The sequence below is a fragment of the Peromyscus leucopus genome, chromosome 7 (assembly GCF_004664715.2).
Source record: "Peromyscus leucopus breed LL Stock chromosome 7, UCI_PerLeu_2.1, whole genome shotgun sequence".
NCBI lineage: Eukaryota > Metazoa > Chordata > Mammalia > Rodentia > Cricetidae > Peromyscus > Peromyscus leucopus.
This window is the reverse complement of record NC_051069.1, coordinates 91082881-91101183: the sequence shown is the minus strand read 5'-3', so window position 1 is coordinate 91101183 and position 18303 is coordinate 91082881. Positions and strand designations below refer to the sequence as shown.

General features: G+C 48.6%; 1 protein-coding gene across 1 annotated transcript in view; it reads right to left on the bottom strand.

Annotated features, from left to right (window-relative positions):
* Ky (kyphoscoliosis peptidase) overlaps nt 1-18303 on the bottom strand; it is a 41550-nt gene that overhangs the window by 9465 nt on the left and 13782 nt on the right. The window contains exons 4-8 of the mRNA XM_028869939.2: nt 16138-16212; nt 14104-14166; nt 12037-12119; nt 10719-10827; nt 9480-9597 (exon numbers count right to left, since the gene is read on the bottom strand). Of these exons, the coding sequence (XP_028725772.1) occupies nt 9480-9597; nt 10719-10827; nt 12037-12119; nt 14104-14166; nt 16138-16212 (448 nt within the window). The remainder of the gene's footprint in view (nt 1-9479; nt 9598-10718; nt 10828-12036; nt 12120-14103; nt 14167-16137; nt 16213-18303) is intronic.

Genomic DNA, 18303 nt, shown 5'->3' with positions numbered 1-18303 from the left:
CCGGCCTGAATCAGCAAGGCTCCTGAAGGCTGAATCAGCAAGGCCCCAGCACCCACTGGCCCTCCTCCTCCACAGCTCCTCCCACCATGGCGATGGAAGAACGGACAGTGCCAGCTTGACCCACTGGAGGCTGCTAGCCCTGGTGCTGCCAGGACCCTGGTGCTGCTTCTGTGAATTAGGAAAAGTTGTACTGCCCCAACACTTTTCTTGCATTCCCCCCAAAACCAGTATAATAAATTCACAGGCCTATGGAGTCTTGGATATCCAAAGTGACTCTTCATGGAACCCCTTTGCACCAACAACTGCCCCGCCCCCCAACCAGTGCTGACCCTGAGCATCTCTCTGATGCCTGCTTCAGGGAGCAGGGCCGGTTCCGTGGGCACCCTCTACATGCATCCTTTCTGAATCCCCATGATCACTTTACACAAAGAGGTCTTAGAGTAATGGGGTAAGATGATCATGCATTTCCTGTGAGGATAGGGAGAGGTTTCCCCGTGAAGATGAATACTTAGCTAGTATTTAGGAGAATGCCGCACTGAATATTGATCTACACTTAACACATCGTTGTTGAGTTATGGGGGCAGATGTGGTATCATGAAACTGAAGAGCTTCTCCTTTCTCACATTGCCCACATGCAGATGAAGATGATGTATTGCCATGTCCGCTTTAGCCTTCCTCTACCTGCAGAGCCATGCTGAGACCACGTCACTGAGACTACTTGCAGGGGATGACATTCGGTGGTTCCTGTCCTTCTGCCCACAGTGTCAAAGGGGGTTTGGGCCCCGGGGATTCCCAGGCAGTCTCATGAGATGATAGCAGCTGAGCCCTGTAAAAAATACTTCAGGAGCACTTGGGGACAGCCTGTTGACAGACACCAAGAGTAGCTAGACCCTGATGGCAGGATTTTCTGCTGGTGATGGTCCAAAATGAGTCCTAGAGCAGAAGGTTCCAGGGGCAGGAAGCCACTGCAGACAGTCTCTCTGAGTGAAATGTGTGTATGTGTGGAGAATGAGGGCAGAGAGTGGGAGGGATTCTTGATCTCTTGGCAATGGGATTATGACTGGTTTTATTTCTTTAAATTCCTCTGCACTTAGTTGTTGGTTTTTTTTGGGGGGGGCACGCTGTAGCTCAGGGGCAGAGTCCTTGCCTTGCATGCATGAAGTCCAAGATTTAATCTCCAGTACCAAAAACCCGGGAGGGGGGAGCACAACACCCTTTTAAAACAATGAGTATGTGTTACCTTTAGAAGTGGGAAAATCTATACACACAACTTAAGTTATATCCTTCAGTGGATAATTTCTCACTGTTGCTCAGAATGCTGTGTATATAAATTTTAGTCTGCTGTGGAGGCAAAGGGAAGTCCTGAGAACCATCATGTTTGAAATGGCTCATTTCACAGTAGGGGCAAGTGGTGAGTGGAACTGCTGGGCTCTGGACGGTTTGATGGTGCTTGCTCTTTCTGCTCAAAGCATGGAGATCAAGGAAGGAAGGAAGAGAGAAAGGAAGGAAGGAAAGAAGGAAAGAAGGGAGCGTTTAGCATCCACACCATCTCTGGGTGCTGGAGTAAACTGGGAACCCATGTAGGCAGTCTGGACCTCTTCCTGGGAGAAGCCTGTTTTAAACAGCATGCTGGGGGATATTCTTCCACCAGGAGAAGAAGGGGGAGAGAAGACCTGAAGAAGCAAGTGAGGAATAGCAGGAAAGGCCAGCCCAGGAGGGAGAAAGGACCACAGTGACATGTACCTGTATTGTTCCAAGCTGGTGTGGGTGGCTACAGGGTGCAGCCAGGAAATCAGGACTCTATTCCTACCTCTACAGTCACCTGCAGTGACCTTGCTAGGCTCATTATGGGCAAAAAGAATGGTTGGCATTAAGTGATCTCCAGGGGGCGATTCTCCTCTGACAGGCTGAGGAGAAGGAGGAAGGGCTGTGGGGAATGCCAGTGGCAGCACTAAGATGAAAAATGAACTCAGCTGTAAGTTTATGCATTGCTGGAGTATGGCATGAGGATATTTTATTATCTGGCAGCCATGTGCAAGATGAATTGGACAGAAGTCACAATGTAAAGTGTTGTCAATAATCCATAGCTTTTATATGAAGTAAGAGAACTCATATGTATAAAACAAGGATTGTAGACCTAGTAGTTTTGCATCCAGCCTCTCTGGTTGCTGGTCAGATCATGATCCGCAACCCTTTCATATCACTGAAAGACCACTGACTATATAAATGGTGTGCCAAGCCCAAGAATGGGTACTGGGGCACAGCACAAGACACACAACAAACCCAATAAAAGACTGTTCCAAGATGAGGCTCTGTGGCTGCCTTGGAAATGCTCATGTTTGTAAGGCAGGAGGCTCTGTGAACTGTCACTGAGACACCAGACTGAAAGCAAAGCACTGGTAACTCTGGGATAGGAGCTGGGAGAACTGTTGAAGAAGGCATCAAGGCTGAGAAAGGTTTCCTCCTGCAGAATAGCTTGATTTGCCAACACCAAATGTGGCCCAAGGCCATCTGTCTCACCACCTCAGGCTGTAGAACCTTTCCCTTTGGACAGTCCTGACAGTACCAGTGTCAGTGCATCGTCAGCACGGGGGGAGGGGGTGTTGTGCATCTGAATTTGCAAAGCCAACTTGCATGCAGGACTCATGAGCAAGTCTCCTGAGACACCCAGAATACCAGGAGAAAGCTGCCGTTGGCCATGTCAGAGGAGCAGCAGGTGGCAATTGAAGTTCAAGGTGTCAGCTCACCAGGAGGAAACTGTCTGATGGGTCAACCTTGGTTAGGCAAAGCTCCAAGACCCCAGACCCCAGAATGTCTTTTGCTTCTGCTGTGCCTTTACATGTTTGCTGCTGCCATCTTTCTCTGGTGTCTGGCATGGCGTGAATGGGTGTGCGGAGATCCCCACTGCCTGTAATGTAGTGTGTTTATCTCATGGAATCATCCTGCTCTATAGGGCAATTTTATCTGTGGATTGTCATGAAGATGATTCTTCCCTAAATTGTACTGTCTAATTGATAATAATAATGATAGCTTATACAGAATTTTGATAAATAAAAGTAAATACAAGGAAATGTTACACAGTTAGGGCCTATTAGTTCCCGCTAAGGAGCTGCATTAGTTCATGGCTCAAGTTAATGATTAAGAAAAACAACTGAGTCCCAGTAGCCCAGCTAGCTTTAATTCTTTTAACCTTAATGTTGGAAGATGTGTTCACAGGTTCTGGAGTGCATCACACCTGAAAGAAACCTTTGAAAATAACTAAGTTAGACTAAGATGTTTTTGTCAAAAAGCTTTGAGATAAAAAGCCCAAGAAGATAATCTAAAGTTTTAGGAAGGCACATAGCTGAGTGAGGGACTCTAAGGTCAAGGAACAAGAACAAAGGAGCCCAATTATTACTAGCTGACACACTTTTCTTGCTGAACTGGTTAATCACCAAAGGTGATGATGATTAATTCCTTGTACCCATTTCCCCCTCAGTCTCCTGATATAAAAAGCTATTGATGAGTGGGTATGCACCCTAAAGATTTAAAGTAGAGCTGACTGATTCTTTTTCATATATAAAAGTTTAGGTTTGTGATTCCTTTAAGATTCCCTATAAGATTACCTTTCAAGATGAGTAATAAAGTAATTGGCCCTTTCTTTGTAACTGCAAAGAAAATGCAGCCTGCCAGTAAAAGACCCGACTGAGAAGAACACCTTGCTTGCCCACGCAGTTGATCTATAACAAGTTGCTTGGGTATGAATGTGTATGGGTTCTTAGGATAATTTGTTTTTCACCTGTAATACATAAAATGTTTAATCATGTAAGGGATATGGAAAACATGCTGTTTTTTACTGTTTGTTTTGTATTCATTGTAATCATTCACTTGAAAAATGGAATGTAGCCACATTGTGATTCCTATATTGCCTGAAAAACTTTGTTGGGGTATATAGCTGTAGAAAAAAAAGTATGCAGTAGAGAGAACACAGAAAGAATACAGAACAGAGGAGAATAAAGAAGGAAACCATCATGAGAGAGTGTGAGTGTCTTTTTCCCTAACCCCCTAATAGAAAAGTATGTGTTTCCACTAGTTTGGCTATTTGTCCTTGTGCTTTTTCCAATCATGGTCTCAATATCTCTTGCTCATATAATCCCTCCTCTCTTTCGCCGATTGGACTCTCCTGGACCTCCATCTGGAGTTTGGCCGTGGATCTCTGCATCTGCTTCCACCAGTCACTGGATGAGGGTTCTATCATGACAGTTAGGTTGTTTGGCCATCTGATCACCAGAGTAGGTTAGCTCAGGCTTTCTCTCAACCATTGCCAGTAGTCTATAGTGGAGGTATCTTTGTGGATTTCTGGGGACCTCTCTAGCACTCTGCTTCTTCCTATTCCCATGGGGTCTTCATTTATCATGGTATATCTTTCCTTGTTCTCCCACACTGTTCCTGATCCAGCTGGGACCCCTGCTCCCCTAAGCTCTCTTTCCCCTGACCCCTGCCCTCCATTGCCCCCTCTCACCACCAGTTTGCTCAATAGCTGAGGAGCCCCCATGGAACTGGACCAGGCCCTCTGGATAAGTGAGACAGTTGATGAGCTTGAACTGTTTAGGAGGCCCCTAGGCAGTGGGACCGGGACCTGTCATTGGTGCATGAGCTGGCTTTTTGGAACCTAGGGCCTATGCTGAGACACTTTGCTCAGCCTTGGTGCAAGGAGGAGGGGACTGGACTTGTCTCAACTGAATCTACCAGGCTGGGCTGAATCCCTAGGGGGAGACCTTACCTTGGAGGAGGTGGGAATGGAGGGTGGATTGGGGGGAAAGGCTGGGGGATGGGAGGAGGGAGGACAGGGGAATTTGTGGCTGACATGTAAAATTAAATTAATTATAAAATAAAAATATTTAAATAAAAAAGAAAAGTCTTAGTTAGTATACACCAATGCCACGGATTCCTTTCAAGCCCTGGGCTGTCTGGAGGCTGGTACTCCAGGCGGGAACAGAAAGCTGTAGCCTATCCCCAGGCAGGGCCAGGACTCAGAGACCCAGCTGATGCTGTGAGGTTTCAGTAGCACACTTGGCCATCCCCTGGGGCCTGAAGAACATACACTGAGCAGGCAAATGGAAAGCAACGTCACCTGTGACCCTGGCTGGCTTCTGTAGCTGCCTTAGCTCCCATGAATGCATTCTTGTCACTTACCAAAGTTTTGAGCATACCAGCTTGCTGGGGTATATCCCCATGGCTTGCTGGGGTGTGTCCCTGGCTACTGACTGAAGAGGTGGTGGGTCAAGACCGTGATGGTCCTTTGATACAGACATGGTCCAGGCCCTGCCACAGGAACTGTGTGATGCAGCTATAGCCTGTGGGTGGCCAGCCCTACTGGTAGTGTGGATGAAGGGCTTGGCAGGCAGGGACACTCTGCACACAGCAGCTTCTGAGCACGGTGACTGAAACGTGCTTTTCTTCCACTGTCCTGTTGAAAAAGTGTGGTTACTATGCTGCAGAAGGGCATAAGCAATGGCCTCTCTCACAATGTATGTTCTTGACTTCTTATAAACTTATGTTTCTCTCCATCCTTGCTACACATCTGTCCACCTCTGGCACCATGAGCTATCATCTCAGAGGTTCCTCATCTAATGGTGGTTCAGAGAAAGAGGCTCCCTGACTTGGGGACACACAGCCAGCTAAGGGCTAACGTGAAGCTGGGGTGTAGCAATCCTAAGGCACAGTCTGAGAGCTTTTGAATCACACCAGAACTTTTGTAGACCAAGATTCTGCTTTAATTTGTAAGGCTTTCAGCAAAATTAAAAGACGGTTTGCTACAGGAATAGAATTCAAGTTCTTGTCCTCCACCAGTGTGTCTGTAAGGAAGGGGAGTTTTGATGTCCCTTTCAAAGGTGGTTATGTGACAAAGTTGGAGCTGGCAATAACTGAATTGTTCAAGCCAGGCCTGGGGGTGCAGGCCTTCAGTCCTAGCTCCTCCGGAGACTGAGGTAGGAAAACTGCCCGAGTTACAGAGTGATTTGAAGGTCGGCCTGGGCAGCTCATAGAGATGCTGTCTTAAAATAAAAACTTAATAGAAGATTGGAGGTGCAGCTCAGTGATAGAGTTCTCAGCTGGTTAACATGCACAAGACTCTGGGTTCAGTCTCCGACACTGATGAAAAAGAAGAAAAAGACTACTCAGCTCCCGGAGAATCCACATTTCCCAAGAGGCTTGGGTGACCACTGTGGTCATATTGACCAGCAGCAGCCATCTAAGCAGGCATGCCTCTGTCCTTGCTCTGTGTGACACTAGAAGATGGATGGGCGGAAATGCTGTTGACATATGATTGGTGACAACCAGCCTGCTCAGTGTCAAAGCCTCAGACTGGTAATAAACTCCTGGTTATCTCACATCTCTGGAAAATCTGCTAGCTCGTGGTGCTAGGGCTGTGATTACAGGGGGAGAGAATTTACTGCAGGCTGCCTCTGTGGCAGGAGCCTGGGGAATTAACCTTGGCCCCTGCAAGGAGATTAGGCAGAATCAATTAAGGCTGTGGGCAATGGAGGCTAAAGAGAGACTTAATGCTCAGTGATAGAAGTCAGAAAGAAACTGGACCAGCAGTTATACAGACGAGGGGCAGGACTCACAAAACACGTCACATTGGAAACTCAGGAAAGAAAAGGGGGAAGAGAAAAATGCCTGAAAATATCCAAGTCCTTACCAAACCACTTTATTAAATCCGTCTTTAATGAGGCCTTGCAAGGAGGCCGAAGATTGGGCAGGAAGCAGCGCTGGTCTCTGAGAACAGCTCTCTCTAGGAGGCCACCCTGACAGCCCAGCAGCCTAAATCAGCAAGTGTGCATTGCATGTCTGCAGTTATTAAGGACTCAGCTAATGAATTTGCCAAACGTTTGGCCGTCATTTCAGGGGCGAAGGGGTTTAGGGAAGCCATACATGAATGGGTTAGGGATCTTTAAAGCAACAGTTAAGTGATTCACAGAACTGGGAGCTATTGTTAAGCATCCCCCCCAGTGCAAGGGGTTTTGTGCACGGTCACTGCTCAGTTGAGTCTTTAACGGATGTAAAATGTTGGGGTGTATTTTAATGATGAGCTGCAGGGCAGGATGTGGCCATCGTTAAGCATCTGGACCCGGTCAGAGAGCTGACAGTTTCAATCAAGACAAGAGTCAGTTTTCTGAATCTATGTGGGTGGGCTGGCAGAGTCTGCAGGAAAGTTCCGCAAAAATGCTCCTATGCTTAGGAAAGACGGGGCAAGTTTAAAAAAAAAAAAAAAAACAAAAACAAACAAACAAACAAAAAACACAGCAATTCCAAAGTCAGCTGAGCGACACCTCCAAATGCCACATTCCCTCTTCCCAGCTGTCCTGTTGCCACACAGATGAGGAAACCGAGGCCCGAAAACCCGTGAGTGGTCAGTCAGGGATGGGAACCCAGGTCTTTCTGGCTGTGCAAGAAGCGCTTCTACAGTGAGCCCCTAGGCTTTGGCGAAACACAGAAGTGCTTATCAGGATGCTCAGCAGCTCGGCTACTTGCAGGAGTAGGGCCCATTCCTCTGCTGGACCGGGCCCCTGACATGTCCATCAAGGATGGGGGAGGAGCTCACGAGGCCCCACCCCTCTCTGAGAAGCTATAGGTAGTTAATGGCTGCTGGGGGAAGGAGAGTCCTGTTTTTCAGTGGTCAATCGCCCTTGTTTAACTAGGTAACTCCCACTCATGCAGAGAGCCCTAATTAGATACAGTGGCCCCCAAAGATGTGAAAGTAGGAGGGGGGCCTGTGGGGAAGAAGGGGTTCAGTTTGAGGGAGGGGGAGGAGGATAAGAGAGGATTATGGGAGATCCGATCAAAGGACATCCTGTATGTATGAAATTGTGAAAGGATGAATACATTAAACACACAACCCCAACTGTTTTCAAATCTACAAATTCCTATGAAAACAACCACATTCTGAAACATGCCAGGCGGGCGCTGAAAGCATCCTGGTGGGGTTCTGTTATTTAGAAGAAAACACACACATGTCTGCCAGGCACATCCCGCCTCTCCTCGTCACTCTGTAAAGGCCTGTTGAGGGCCTACTGTGTGAGCAGTTCGGAGCCAGGCGTTCACAGAGAGGCAGAAAGGGAGGCGGAAAGACACAGGCAGAAAGAAAGGAGCCCAGAGAACAACTGTGCTGAGAACAAGCCTGGGAAGGGACAAGGACAACGTCGCTATTGCGACCGTCAGGTGGAGGATTCAGGGCCACTTAGTTTTCTTTGTTTTGTACAGTTTTGCAGATTATTGTACAGTGAGCATTTTTTTTTTTTAAATTCACAAAAAAGTTACTAGTGGGCTGGCAAGATGGCTCAATGGGTTAAAAAAAAAAGCACTTGCCACCAAGCCCAATGACCTGAGTTCAGTACCCTATGTTACAAGGAGAGAACTGACTCCTGAAAGTTGACCTCTGACCTTCACATGAATGCTATGGCATGTATATGTGCCCCCCCCACCTTGAGATAGAGATGTAAATAAATATAGTAGTGTTTTTTTTTAAGTTATTATCAGAACAGTTGAGGTATTCATATAATCCCAGCACTTAGGCCAGCCTGGGCCACATAGCGAGTTCAAAGCCAGCCTGAGCTACACACAGCTAGACTCTGTTTCAGACACCATAGGAGATTAGTGGTAGATGATTTGCTTTCCCTGGGAAAGGCCCTGGATTCAATTCCTCAGCATCACCCACAATAAAAAGCTATGAAATGAAAGCCTGATATACATAACACACACAAGTTAGGAGACACAGCCATTCACTCCCTTTCTGGGGAGGGGACTTGCTGGTGACCCCCAGGACTTCCTGCTTGTTCCCTAGAGGAACCCAGGAGACTTCAGAAAAGGCAGCAGAGGGCGATGTAGGGATCAGTTTGGCTCCTCCAGCCTTGAGACTGTCTAGAAGATACTGGAAAGTAGCGTGGCCCATTCTCTCTCCTAGGCCTGCGGCTGTGCCATATGCTCAGCCCATAGCTCTGAGAAGGGGGCCCAAGGACAGAGAACCGCCACCCGAGTACCAAGCTTTCCTATCATTGGGTCACTCCAGGTAGACTTTTGGAATCCTCGCGTAGAGATCCCTCCCCGACCCCAAAGGACAGCCTTTCACAATGTCCCTTCGATATCAACAGCCACTGTCCTCTTGCTTCCAAACCTGCCATTTTTTTTAACCTTCAGCTGTAGAGTGAAGGGAGAAGGCAGAAAAGGGGCCTTTTATAACCAAATTATCTCTGTGCATTCATCTGCCATTATGTTAATGCATGGCGAAGCCCGGCAGATGGTCCAAAGTCAATTACACTGGTGTTAAAAAGGGAGAAATTGACCTTTTCAGGACTCACTTGGATTCCTAAGCAGAGTTTGCAAACTCAAGCTCCAGGCCTGGCATGGGGGCAGAGGCACAGAGGACTTCAGAAGGAAAAGAAGGACGCAGTCGGGTGACAGCCCCGGGACTCCAGCCTATCACAGGCGGCCTTTCATACCTGCACATCCGTTCGAAGAGGCCAGCATAGCCATCACAGTTGGTCTTCTGGGTCCTCAGGATGTCAGTGGGTTTGAAGGCTTGGCGGTCCTTCTCCTGGGCGGCCTCCATGTCGTACTCTGGGGGACAGAGGAAGGGGCTGTGAGCACGCATGTGAGCACGCAGGGCTCCCAGGTGGCTGAGGCCGGCTTAGAGAGGAAGGGAAAGCCACAGAGCCCACAGCATGGCCTCCACCCCCCCCCCCCCCCCCCGCTGCGCTTAGGAGCAAACAGTGGCATGAATGGGAACAGAACCCCAACCTAGCCAGAGAGAGGACATGCCACCTTTGGTGTAGGGGGCAAAAGGAAGACCAAGGCCGAAGCAGGGAGGACCACCAGGCCCTCACAGTGAGCATCTTTAATCCCAGCACTCAGAAGGCAGGGGTGGGCCCATCTCTGTGAGTTCAAGGCCAGTCTGGTCTACAGAGTGAGTTCCAGACTAGTCAGGGTTGAATAATAAGACCTTATCTGAAAAAAATAAAAAAGCTGATGGTGGTGTAGGGGAGGAGGTAGCCTCCCTCAGGTTCAGACCTTAGGTAGGTGAGTACATTTTCTAAGCTGTACCTGGAGGACAGAAGAGCCTCAGGGAATCAGGGCAGAACACTGGCTGTTCTTTATGTCAAAGGACTAAGGGTCACCCCACTACTTGATAGGTCACTATCTCCCCATTTGAGGGCCTCAGCAAGGGGTAGCAGGCCCTTGCTAGCCTCCTCTATGGCTTGTCAGGACCTGGTGAGAGTCCCAAGTCTGCCCTATGGAGAGCAGTGGCCAGCTGCTCGGGCCTAGGTCCCTGCAAAGGCTCTGAAAACCCCGGAAGTAGGTGGAAGCCAGTGGCCGAGGACATGGATGTGACATCAGGAGGCAGGGAGGCGAGCACCTGCCCTTCCTGGCACTGGTTTAGGACCTTCTGGTATTGTTGCTGCTCTTCAGACAGCTGTGCTGTCCCCAGCCTGAGGCCACCCTTCTTGGAGATGGCCTGTTCCAGGTTCTCTTTGTAGAACAGGCTCACCAGGAATCCAGGACCCAGGGAAGGCAGCTTCAGGGTGAAGACCCAGGTCTGGAGGGTAGATTTATCTTCCTTTCTTAGTTTTTGGTAACTTCAGGCACTAGGGAACCCTTCTCTCTGACCTAACTCACTCCTCACACTAAGCAGACAACAGAAACAGGAGTGGGGGGGGCAGTGCTGCCCCCTGGTGGTGTACCTATGTGGTGGCAGATCCAGATCCAGATGGCTCGGACCCTTTCCAGATCGCTGTGGGCTTCCTGGAGCAAGTCGCTCACCAGCTCCTCTAGGCCACTCTTGACTGTCACCTGTGAGCAGGAAGAGCAGAGTGCATTGGAGCCCGGGGAGTGTGGGAGTCTAACATCTGCCCCCTATGGCCGGTCACTCTTCCCCCAGGCTGGAAGCTGGAGCAGAGCCCAGGAGGGCAGAGGCTGTCTGGGGGTAAATGTGCTGGCCAGTTGAATCCCAGGCCCTAGAGCCATCTCAGCGTTTCTCCTTCATCTGGGGCCAGCCAGGTGGGCATCTGGGTAGCTATAGCAACCTGTGGTCATGGTTAATATTTACTAAAACATCCGTGCTGGCCTGTTTCATGTCAACTTGACACAAGCTAGAATCATTTGGGAAGAGGAAACCTTGACTGAGAAAATACCCCTCCCAGATTTGGCCTATGGACAAGCTTGGGGTGCATTTTCTTAGTTGATGATTGATGTGGGAGGACCCAGCTTTCCGTGGGCAGTGCCACCTCTGGGCTGGTGGTCCTGGTTGCTACAAGAAAGCAAGCTGAGCAAGCCACAGGGAGCAAGCCAGTAAGCGGTGTTCTCCACGCCCTCCGCATCAGCTCCTGCTTCTCAGCTGCCTGCTTTGAGGTCCTGCCCCGCTGTGCCTGGATGATGGACTACAAGTTTCAAGATGAAACAAACCCGTTTCTCCCCAAGGTGCTTTTGGTCATGGTGTTTCATCACAGCAACAGAAAAGGAGCTGAGACACCTCCTATGCATTTAAACACAACCCTTGGGCCTTCTGTTCCTCAGCCATACTGTTGTGGTTTAAACGTGAAATGTCCTCCCTAGGCTCATGTATCGGAACCCTTGGTCCCCAGATGGTGGTCCCCAGGTTGTGGGACTTTTAGGAGGCAGAGTCTTGCAGGAGGAAGTAGGTCATTGGAGGGCAGGTTTTAGGGCCAGCTCCATTTCCTGTCTGTTCTCTTCCTGCCTGGGGTTGCAATGTGTCTAGCTGCCCCGTGCTCACAATGCCAATGGCCTCCCTGCCCCTATGGACCATAACTCCTTGAACTATGAGCCCAAGCAAACCCTTCCTCCATGGACCTGCCTCTTGTCAGTTATTCGATCACAGCCACAGGAAAGGAACAAATGTACGCTGTGAAAGGACAGTCCTAGGCTAGCCATCTGGTTTACTCCAGGTATGTTCAAGAGGGGCCTGGAGCTAGGTCGGTTATCCTGACTTAGGGAGCGCTAAGTCACCTTTGGGGCCCTTAGCTAGGGGGCCAGTTCTCCTACCTGTGAGGCAGAGGCATCAAGTTTCTCAAAGTGCCGCAGGTCCAGGGGCATGGATTTCAAGCTGGACCTGTCCCAGGGGTAGGCTGGAAACACAGGGAAACCAGGTGAGCAGGGGACCCACTGAGGAGGGTTGGGAGCCCAAGCCTTGTGATGCCTCGGAGGCTCCGTGGCTGTTTAACCTTTCTGACACCGAAACACTCATTCTGAGAGCTGTACCTTCTAGAAGGGTTCCTTTGGACAAAGTGGTTTGGGAACTGTGATGACCCCTACAGTCATCTAGAAGATCCACACTTGAGACTATTTTGAAGACCCTGAAGATTCAGCACTAAAGACCTTGGCTAACACAGTTGTGACCAGGTAATTACTGATGGAATCTTTCTCTCTCTGATATTTAGTGTTTTTTTTTTTTTTTTTTTTTTTTTTTCCTGTAAGAAACATTTAAGCAGTGTTGTTGGACCCTGGCATTCTCAATCAGGGAGGGTCCCATGGCCATGTGCTTGCTGTAAGGTACCTCAAGGCATGCTGGGTATAAGAAAGCCTGGCAAAGCTGGCCACTTGGGTCCCGTAGGAGGCTCCTTGTGTAGGAATCAGGCCACAAGTGTAGAAAGGAAGAAAAAAAAAAAAAACAACTGAACACTGATGTTGGTTTATGGCCAGCATCTACCTAGGCTTCCCCACTGGACACAGGAGGGCCTCAGTCAGTGTTGGGAGGCAGATCTGGGACTCGGGGGCTGACATCATCTGGGCTCATGTTTACCCATGGAGTTGGAGCTGGAATATCTTAATGCAGATAACCATGAACCCAGGTAGTGTGGTCCAAAGGCAGCCACCCCCACCAGAGGGGGGGATAACTGGCCAGCTCCTGCTGAGTGCCCCGCTTTTCAGAGTTCTCATCAGAGTGGCTCCCGTCACTGCCCGACAGCAGCACCCAAGTGACAAGTGAGTGTCGAGCGGACTTTCACGCCACCCAGGCTTCCACTCAGTTTAGCTCTTCCTCGCTCCTGTTGAGGATGGCGTTTCTAAAATGGGGTTAAAAATTCTATTGTATTAGTTCCTTCTTTCCTGGTTCCATTTTTACAATATTTGATACTTTATATTCAAAATACCCACGATGATTCATGCCTCATTAAACCTACCTTCTGAGCAGATTATGTAAGATTCAAATAGGAAAATAGGATTTTGTATGAAGACATTTAAAACACCAGTAGCGTTAATTAACTTATTCAAATTCTAAAGCAAAATAGGCAGATGTGCATGGAGCCATAGACGGCATCTGGCCTACCAAGGGGGAAACTGAGGCCTAGAGAAAACAAATTAGGGGAAAAAGCAGGATTCCAAGCCAGACCACCTATCACCTCCTATTACCTCATTTAGTGTTTCTCTGCCTTAACCTGCTACTCACATGATCCCCATTTATGGACATTTGACACTCTATTTTATTTACTTATTTGCATTTTTTTGTGAGATGGTGGGTATTGAACCCAGAACCTTGCACATGGTAGATAAGTTTTCTACCACTGAGCTATATTTCAAGTCTTCCATCTAAGGTTAAATTTTTTTTCTTCTTTTTCTTTTGGAGACAGGGTCTCTAGTTCAGGCTTGTTTTCTCTGTGTAGCAGAGGGTGACCTTGAACTTCTGATCTTCCTGCCTCCACCTCCGAGTGCTAGGATTACAGGAGTATGTCAGCATACCCAGTTGATCTGGTTCTGAGGACTGAACCCCGAGTTTCATGCATGCTAGGTAGACATCCTACCACCTGAGCTACATTTTCAGCTCCCAATTCTCATCACTCTGAATTCTGATTTTAGTGTCTTTTGTAGTGGACTGTTCTGTAATCAGAAGGGGTTAATGTTTAGCATTGGATGAAATCTGACATTACAGCTTTTCCTTCTACACTTGTGTCCATAGCAGACATTACTAGTCGATCATGACACTCTTTCTCCCAAATTCATGGATTGTTTCAGACACTTGATGTCCCAGTCAGCCAGTACCAATTGACTGGAGACTGGACCATGAGACCAACTCACTGCTTTCTCTAGAGGCCCCAGAGAAGGCCTGGGACTCACCATGGGCGTCTTTCCCTCCAGGCTGCCGGGGTCTCATGTTTCCATTTTTGTCACCTTGTAAACCTGTAATAGCCCAAAGGTCAGAGATACTTCAGAAGGAACAGAAAAGCAAGCTCTGCCGATTCTCTAGGTGGCGGTCCTGGCTGCCCAACCACGTCACGCTTTCCCTCACATCCCCATCCCCACGCACCACTGCACCATGGCCAGACCTTCCATGAGGCTCACTGGGGCAGAGGAGCAGCTGGAAACAGGGACTGAAGGACAGGAAAGGGATCTATGGTCCTTGAGCCGAACCAAGTGGTCTTTGATCTCAGGGCTTTCTACCCTTCCTCAGGCCCACATGGAGCTGTGGTCCAGTGGTCTACCCCTCCTCCATGTTCTGCCATCTCGGGACATAGCTGCAGGCACTGAGAGTACAAACCAGCTCCTTCCAGATCACCCCAAGACAGGAACTGACTATGGGTTAAGAATGATAATAGAGGCACAGAAGGAAATGTGCATGGACCTCAGGACCCAGAAGGTCATGTATCCCTCGGAGGAAGTGGCCTGATGCTGTGAATTCTGGGAGGTTAAGGTGGAATGGTTAAGGCAGCCAACAGGAGAGTCCCTGGGGGAAGAAGCAAAGAGCTTTTGCTGTTGGTTCCAAGCCAGGTCAGGAAGACGCCGTCTCTAATGAAGCCATATGAGGTTGGGGGTGGGCTCACCAAGGCAGGTGTCTCATGCCCCTAGAAGCCACTTAAGGCTGTAAATATAAGAACTGAAAGTTGAGAAGGTGCTTGCCATTCCCAGAAATAGGTTCTTGTTTTCCTTGGACTTTCCCCTCCTCCCCCATCTTCAGAGGGAATGGCAGGGTTCAGAGTAGCTAGTACTTTACTGGGAACTTAGAACAATCCTGCAAGGGAGATTTACTTATTATCTTCCTTTTCTATATGAAAAAAAAAATCCAAAAGAAGGTTAAGTGAAACCACACAGTGGAATCCAGAGCCATGCCAGACTGCCTTCCTGGGGCCCTGATGGCTGAGGATTGCCAGGATAGCCTAGGGAGGTTTTGGTTCATTGAGTGGACATGGGAGGGACTTGAGCTTGGCTGTTCTTGCAGCGCTCCCCCCTTTCCTTATGAGGTCCCCATCAGCCCAAGAGGCAGGCCGGGGTGAAGACAGAGCAGGGATGGAGGGTCGCCGTGGTCCTGCCTGCCTACACATGCTGACAACTGTCACATTTGGCTTCAGATTTGGACCTGAGTTTTTCTCTCTTGGTTGGGTAGCTTTCTTGTACAGTCAAATCTCCTTTCCAAGCCCCACTTTGCTGGCTTGAAAAACATGGGGCAAATACTAGCATCTACATGTAAAGCCGAGGCATGGAAAGTACTTAGCGCTGTGCACGCCACAATTTGGGCAGTCCACAGATGGCGTCTTAAAGCACTGGTAGCAACAGTCTGGTGAGGGAATGCACCCTTGGTTACATGCCACATCACCTGGGCCTCATGGCGGAGACACAGAACAGCAGGACTGAGGTTGGGCTTTGACTGTGAAATGCCCCGTAGACTTATGTGTTTGGACACCTGGCCCCCAGATTTCAGTTTGGGAAGGATGTAGAAACTTTAGGAGGTGATGCCTCTCTGGAGGAAGTGGGTAACTGATGGCAGGTCTTGAGTCTCTCTAGCCTAGCTCTACTTCCTGTCTGCTTTCTGCTTCCTGTTTGACCACCATGTCAGGCGGCGGTAAGGAGTCCAGCTGCACTCTCCTGCCATCATGGAGCTTCCTGCTGCCAAGTCTTCTCTGTCACTGTGGGCTGTGTCTTCTCAAACGAGGAGCCCAAATCAATCCTTCTTCCCTCAAGTTGATTCTTGTCAGGTGGACACAGCAATAAGAAGAGGAACCAACGCAATGCACGTGGATAGGAGAGTCAACGCTTTTCCCAGGCTGTAGGCTCAAGCCCTTCTTTGATTTTTTTTCAGAAGATATCCAGGCTGGAATCTGACTCACTCACTCTCCCTGCCAACCCTCTATTGAGCAGCCCCATACACATACGTACGTTTTGCCAAAGAAAACTTCTTGAGCAGCTGGGGCATGGCATCTTGGGGGTGGATTTCTACGGTCAGCTGAGTACCTGCAAAGGGGAAGGTGACATCTTTAACCAAATGCTGCCAGGAAGGGCGCACCACTCATGACAGATGTTGAAACAACAGAACATGCTTCATTTTAGATCTTTCTGTTGACTATGCAGATAATACGGGAATTTCAGAATAACTCAAACAAGGAACACAATCACTCTCTACCCCCTTCTAATGCAGCCATTACCTTAAATAGAATACATAGGAAAAAACACCTGCAGATCCGGGGAAGTCAGTGATTCAAAAGAATGGGGGTGGGGTGGGAAGGCAATGATGGGGTGTGTGGTGGTTTGAAAGAAAATGGCCCTCAAAGGGAGTGGCACTGCTAGGAGGTGTGGCTTTGTTGGGGTAGGTATGGTCTTGTTGGAGGAAGTGTGTCAGTGTGGAGGTGGCCTTTGAGGTCTCATATGCTCAGGCCACGCCCAGTGAGATAGACCACTTCCTGTTGCCTGTGCAAGATGTAGAATTCTGCTCCTTCTCCTTCAACACCATGTCTGCTGCATGCTGCCATGCTTCCTGCCATGATGATAATGGACTAAACCCCTGAACTGTAAGTGAGACACCTCAATTAAATGCTTTCCTTCATAAGAGTTGCTGTGGTCATGGTGTCTCTTCACAGCAATAGAAACCCTAACTAAGACATGGCGTGAGACATCACTATGGAGTTTAGCCTTCTCCTTCTCCCTCTGCCATCTCCTAGAGTTGGTCAAAGGCATCCTATATTTTTGGTTGTGAGCCTAGCCTTTAACGGCTGAGCCATCTCTCCAGCCCGGTCAAAGGCATCCTAACCCAGAAGTGCACAGTGGATGAAAAACAGAAAAAAAAAAAATCAGTTTCTACTCAAAGAGTGAGAACGGGGACCCCTAATTGTCACAGGGAGTTGGAACATCCTGTGCTGTGTTTTCCCTTATCCTATATTCTCCTGATTCAGCCCATAAACAAGTAAATGAGCAGCTGTGAGGTTAATGGCCAGGCATACATGTCATGCATAGTTCTCTCTCTCTCTCTCTCTCTCTGTCTATCTCTTTGTCTCTCTGTCTCTCTTTCCCTCCCTCCCTCCCTCCTTCCCTCTCTCCCTTCCTCTCTCCCTCCCTCCCTCTCCATTTCTCCTGCTGAATGTTCCCAGACACAGTTATAAAAAGTATATGACAGAACGAAAATACCAAAGCTCCAGCTTTTTGGCCAGAGGAATAGGAAGTAGGTGATAAAGGCAGACTTCAAGGTGTAATTCCCTAAAGTTACAGATAAGCTCCCATGATCACCTCTGAGCTGTACATCACAGGTCTCACCCCATGCACTATACCATAGTCTGAATACTAAACACTGGGGAAGACCAATGTCCTCACTCTGAACTGGCCACAGTATGGTGCTTGCAGGCAGACAGGACCTGCAAAAGCCACTGCATGGCACACACAGACAGCAGGCCCTGCAAAGGCCACTGCATGACACACACAGACAACAGGCCTTGCAAAGGTCACTGCATGGCACACACAGACAGCAGGCCCTGCATGGCCACACACACAGCCCCCCCCCTCACACCACGCAGCCCGCCCCTGCACACCACAGACAGCAGCCCTGCCACTGCATCACACACAGACAGCAGGCCCTGCAAAAGAAACCATCCAAAACTACTTAGCAGAACACCCGGGAAGGTCTCAATTTGAGAAAGAAGAGATAATAACTGATGTGAGTCCCATGACAACACACATTTAACTCAAAGATGTTAAAACAACACAAAAGCCATGCTATGAAACGTAAGGTATCTGAAATAAATGGAAAGACACAAAACTCAGCAAAGAAACAGAAGACATAAAGAACCAAGTGAAGATTTCCACACTGAAATAGAAGACAGGTTACAATGTTCTGCAACAAAGGAGAGACCCAGAGAAGAGTACACATGGTCCACTCTGAATAACACGAAAGCCAAGAGCACTTGAGGGACCAGAGGACCATAGTTAGAAGTCTATTGTTCATAGCACTGACATCTCAATCGTGGACAGAAAAGTATCTGAAGAAATAACAAACTACTCAAATTTGACAAAAGACACACATATGGACTCAAGTTTAATGTGTCCCAAACAGGATAA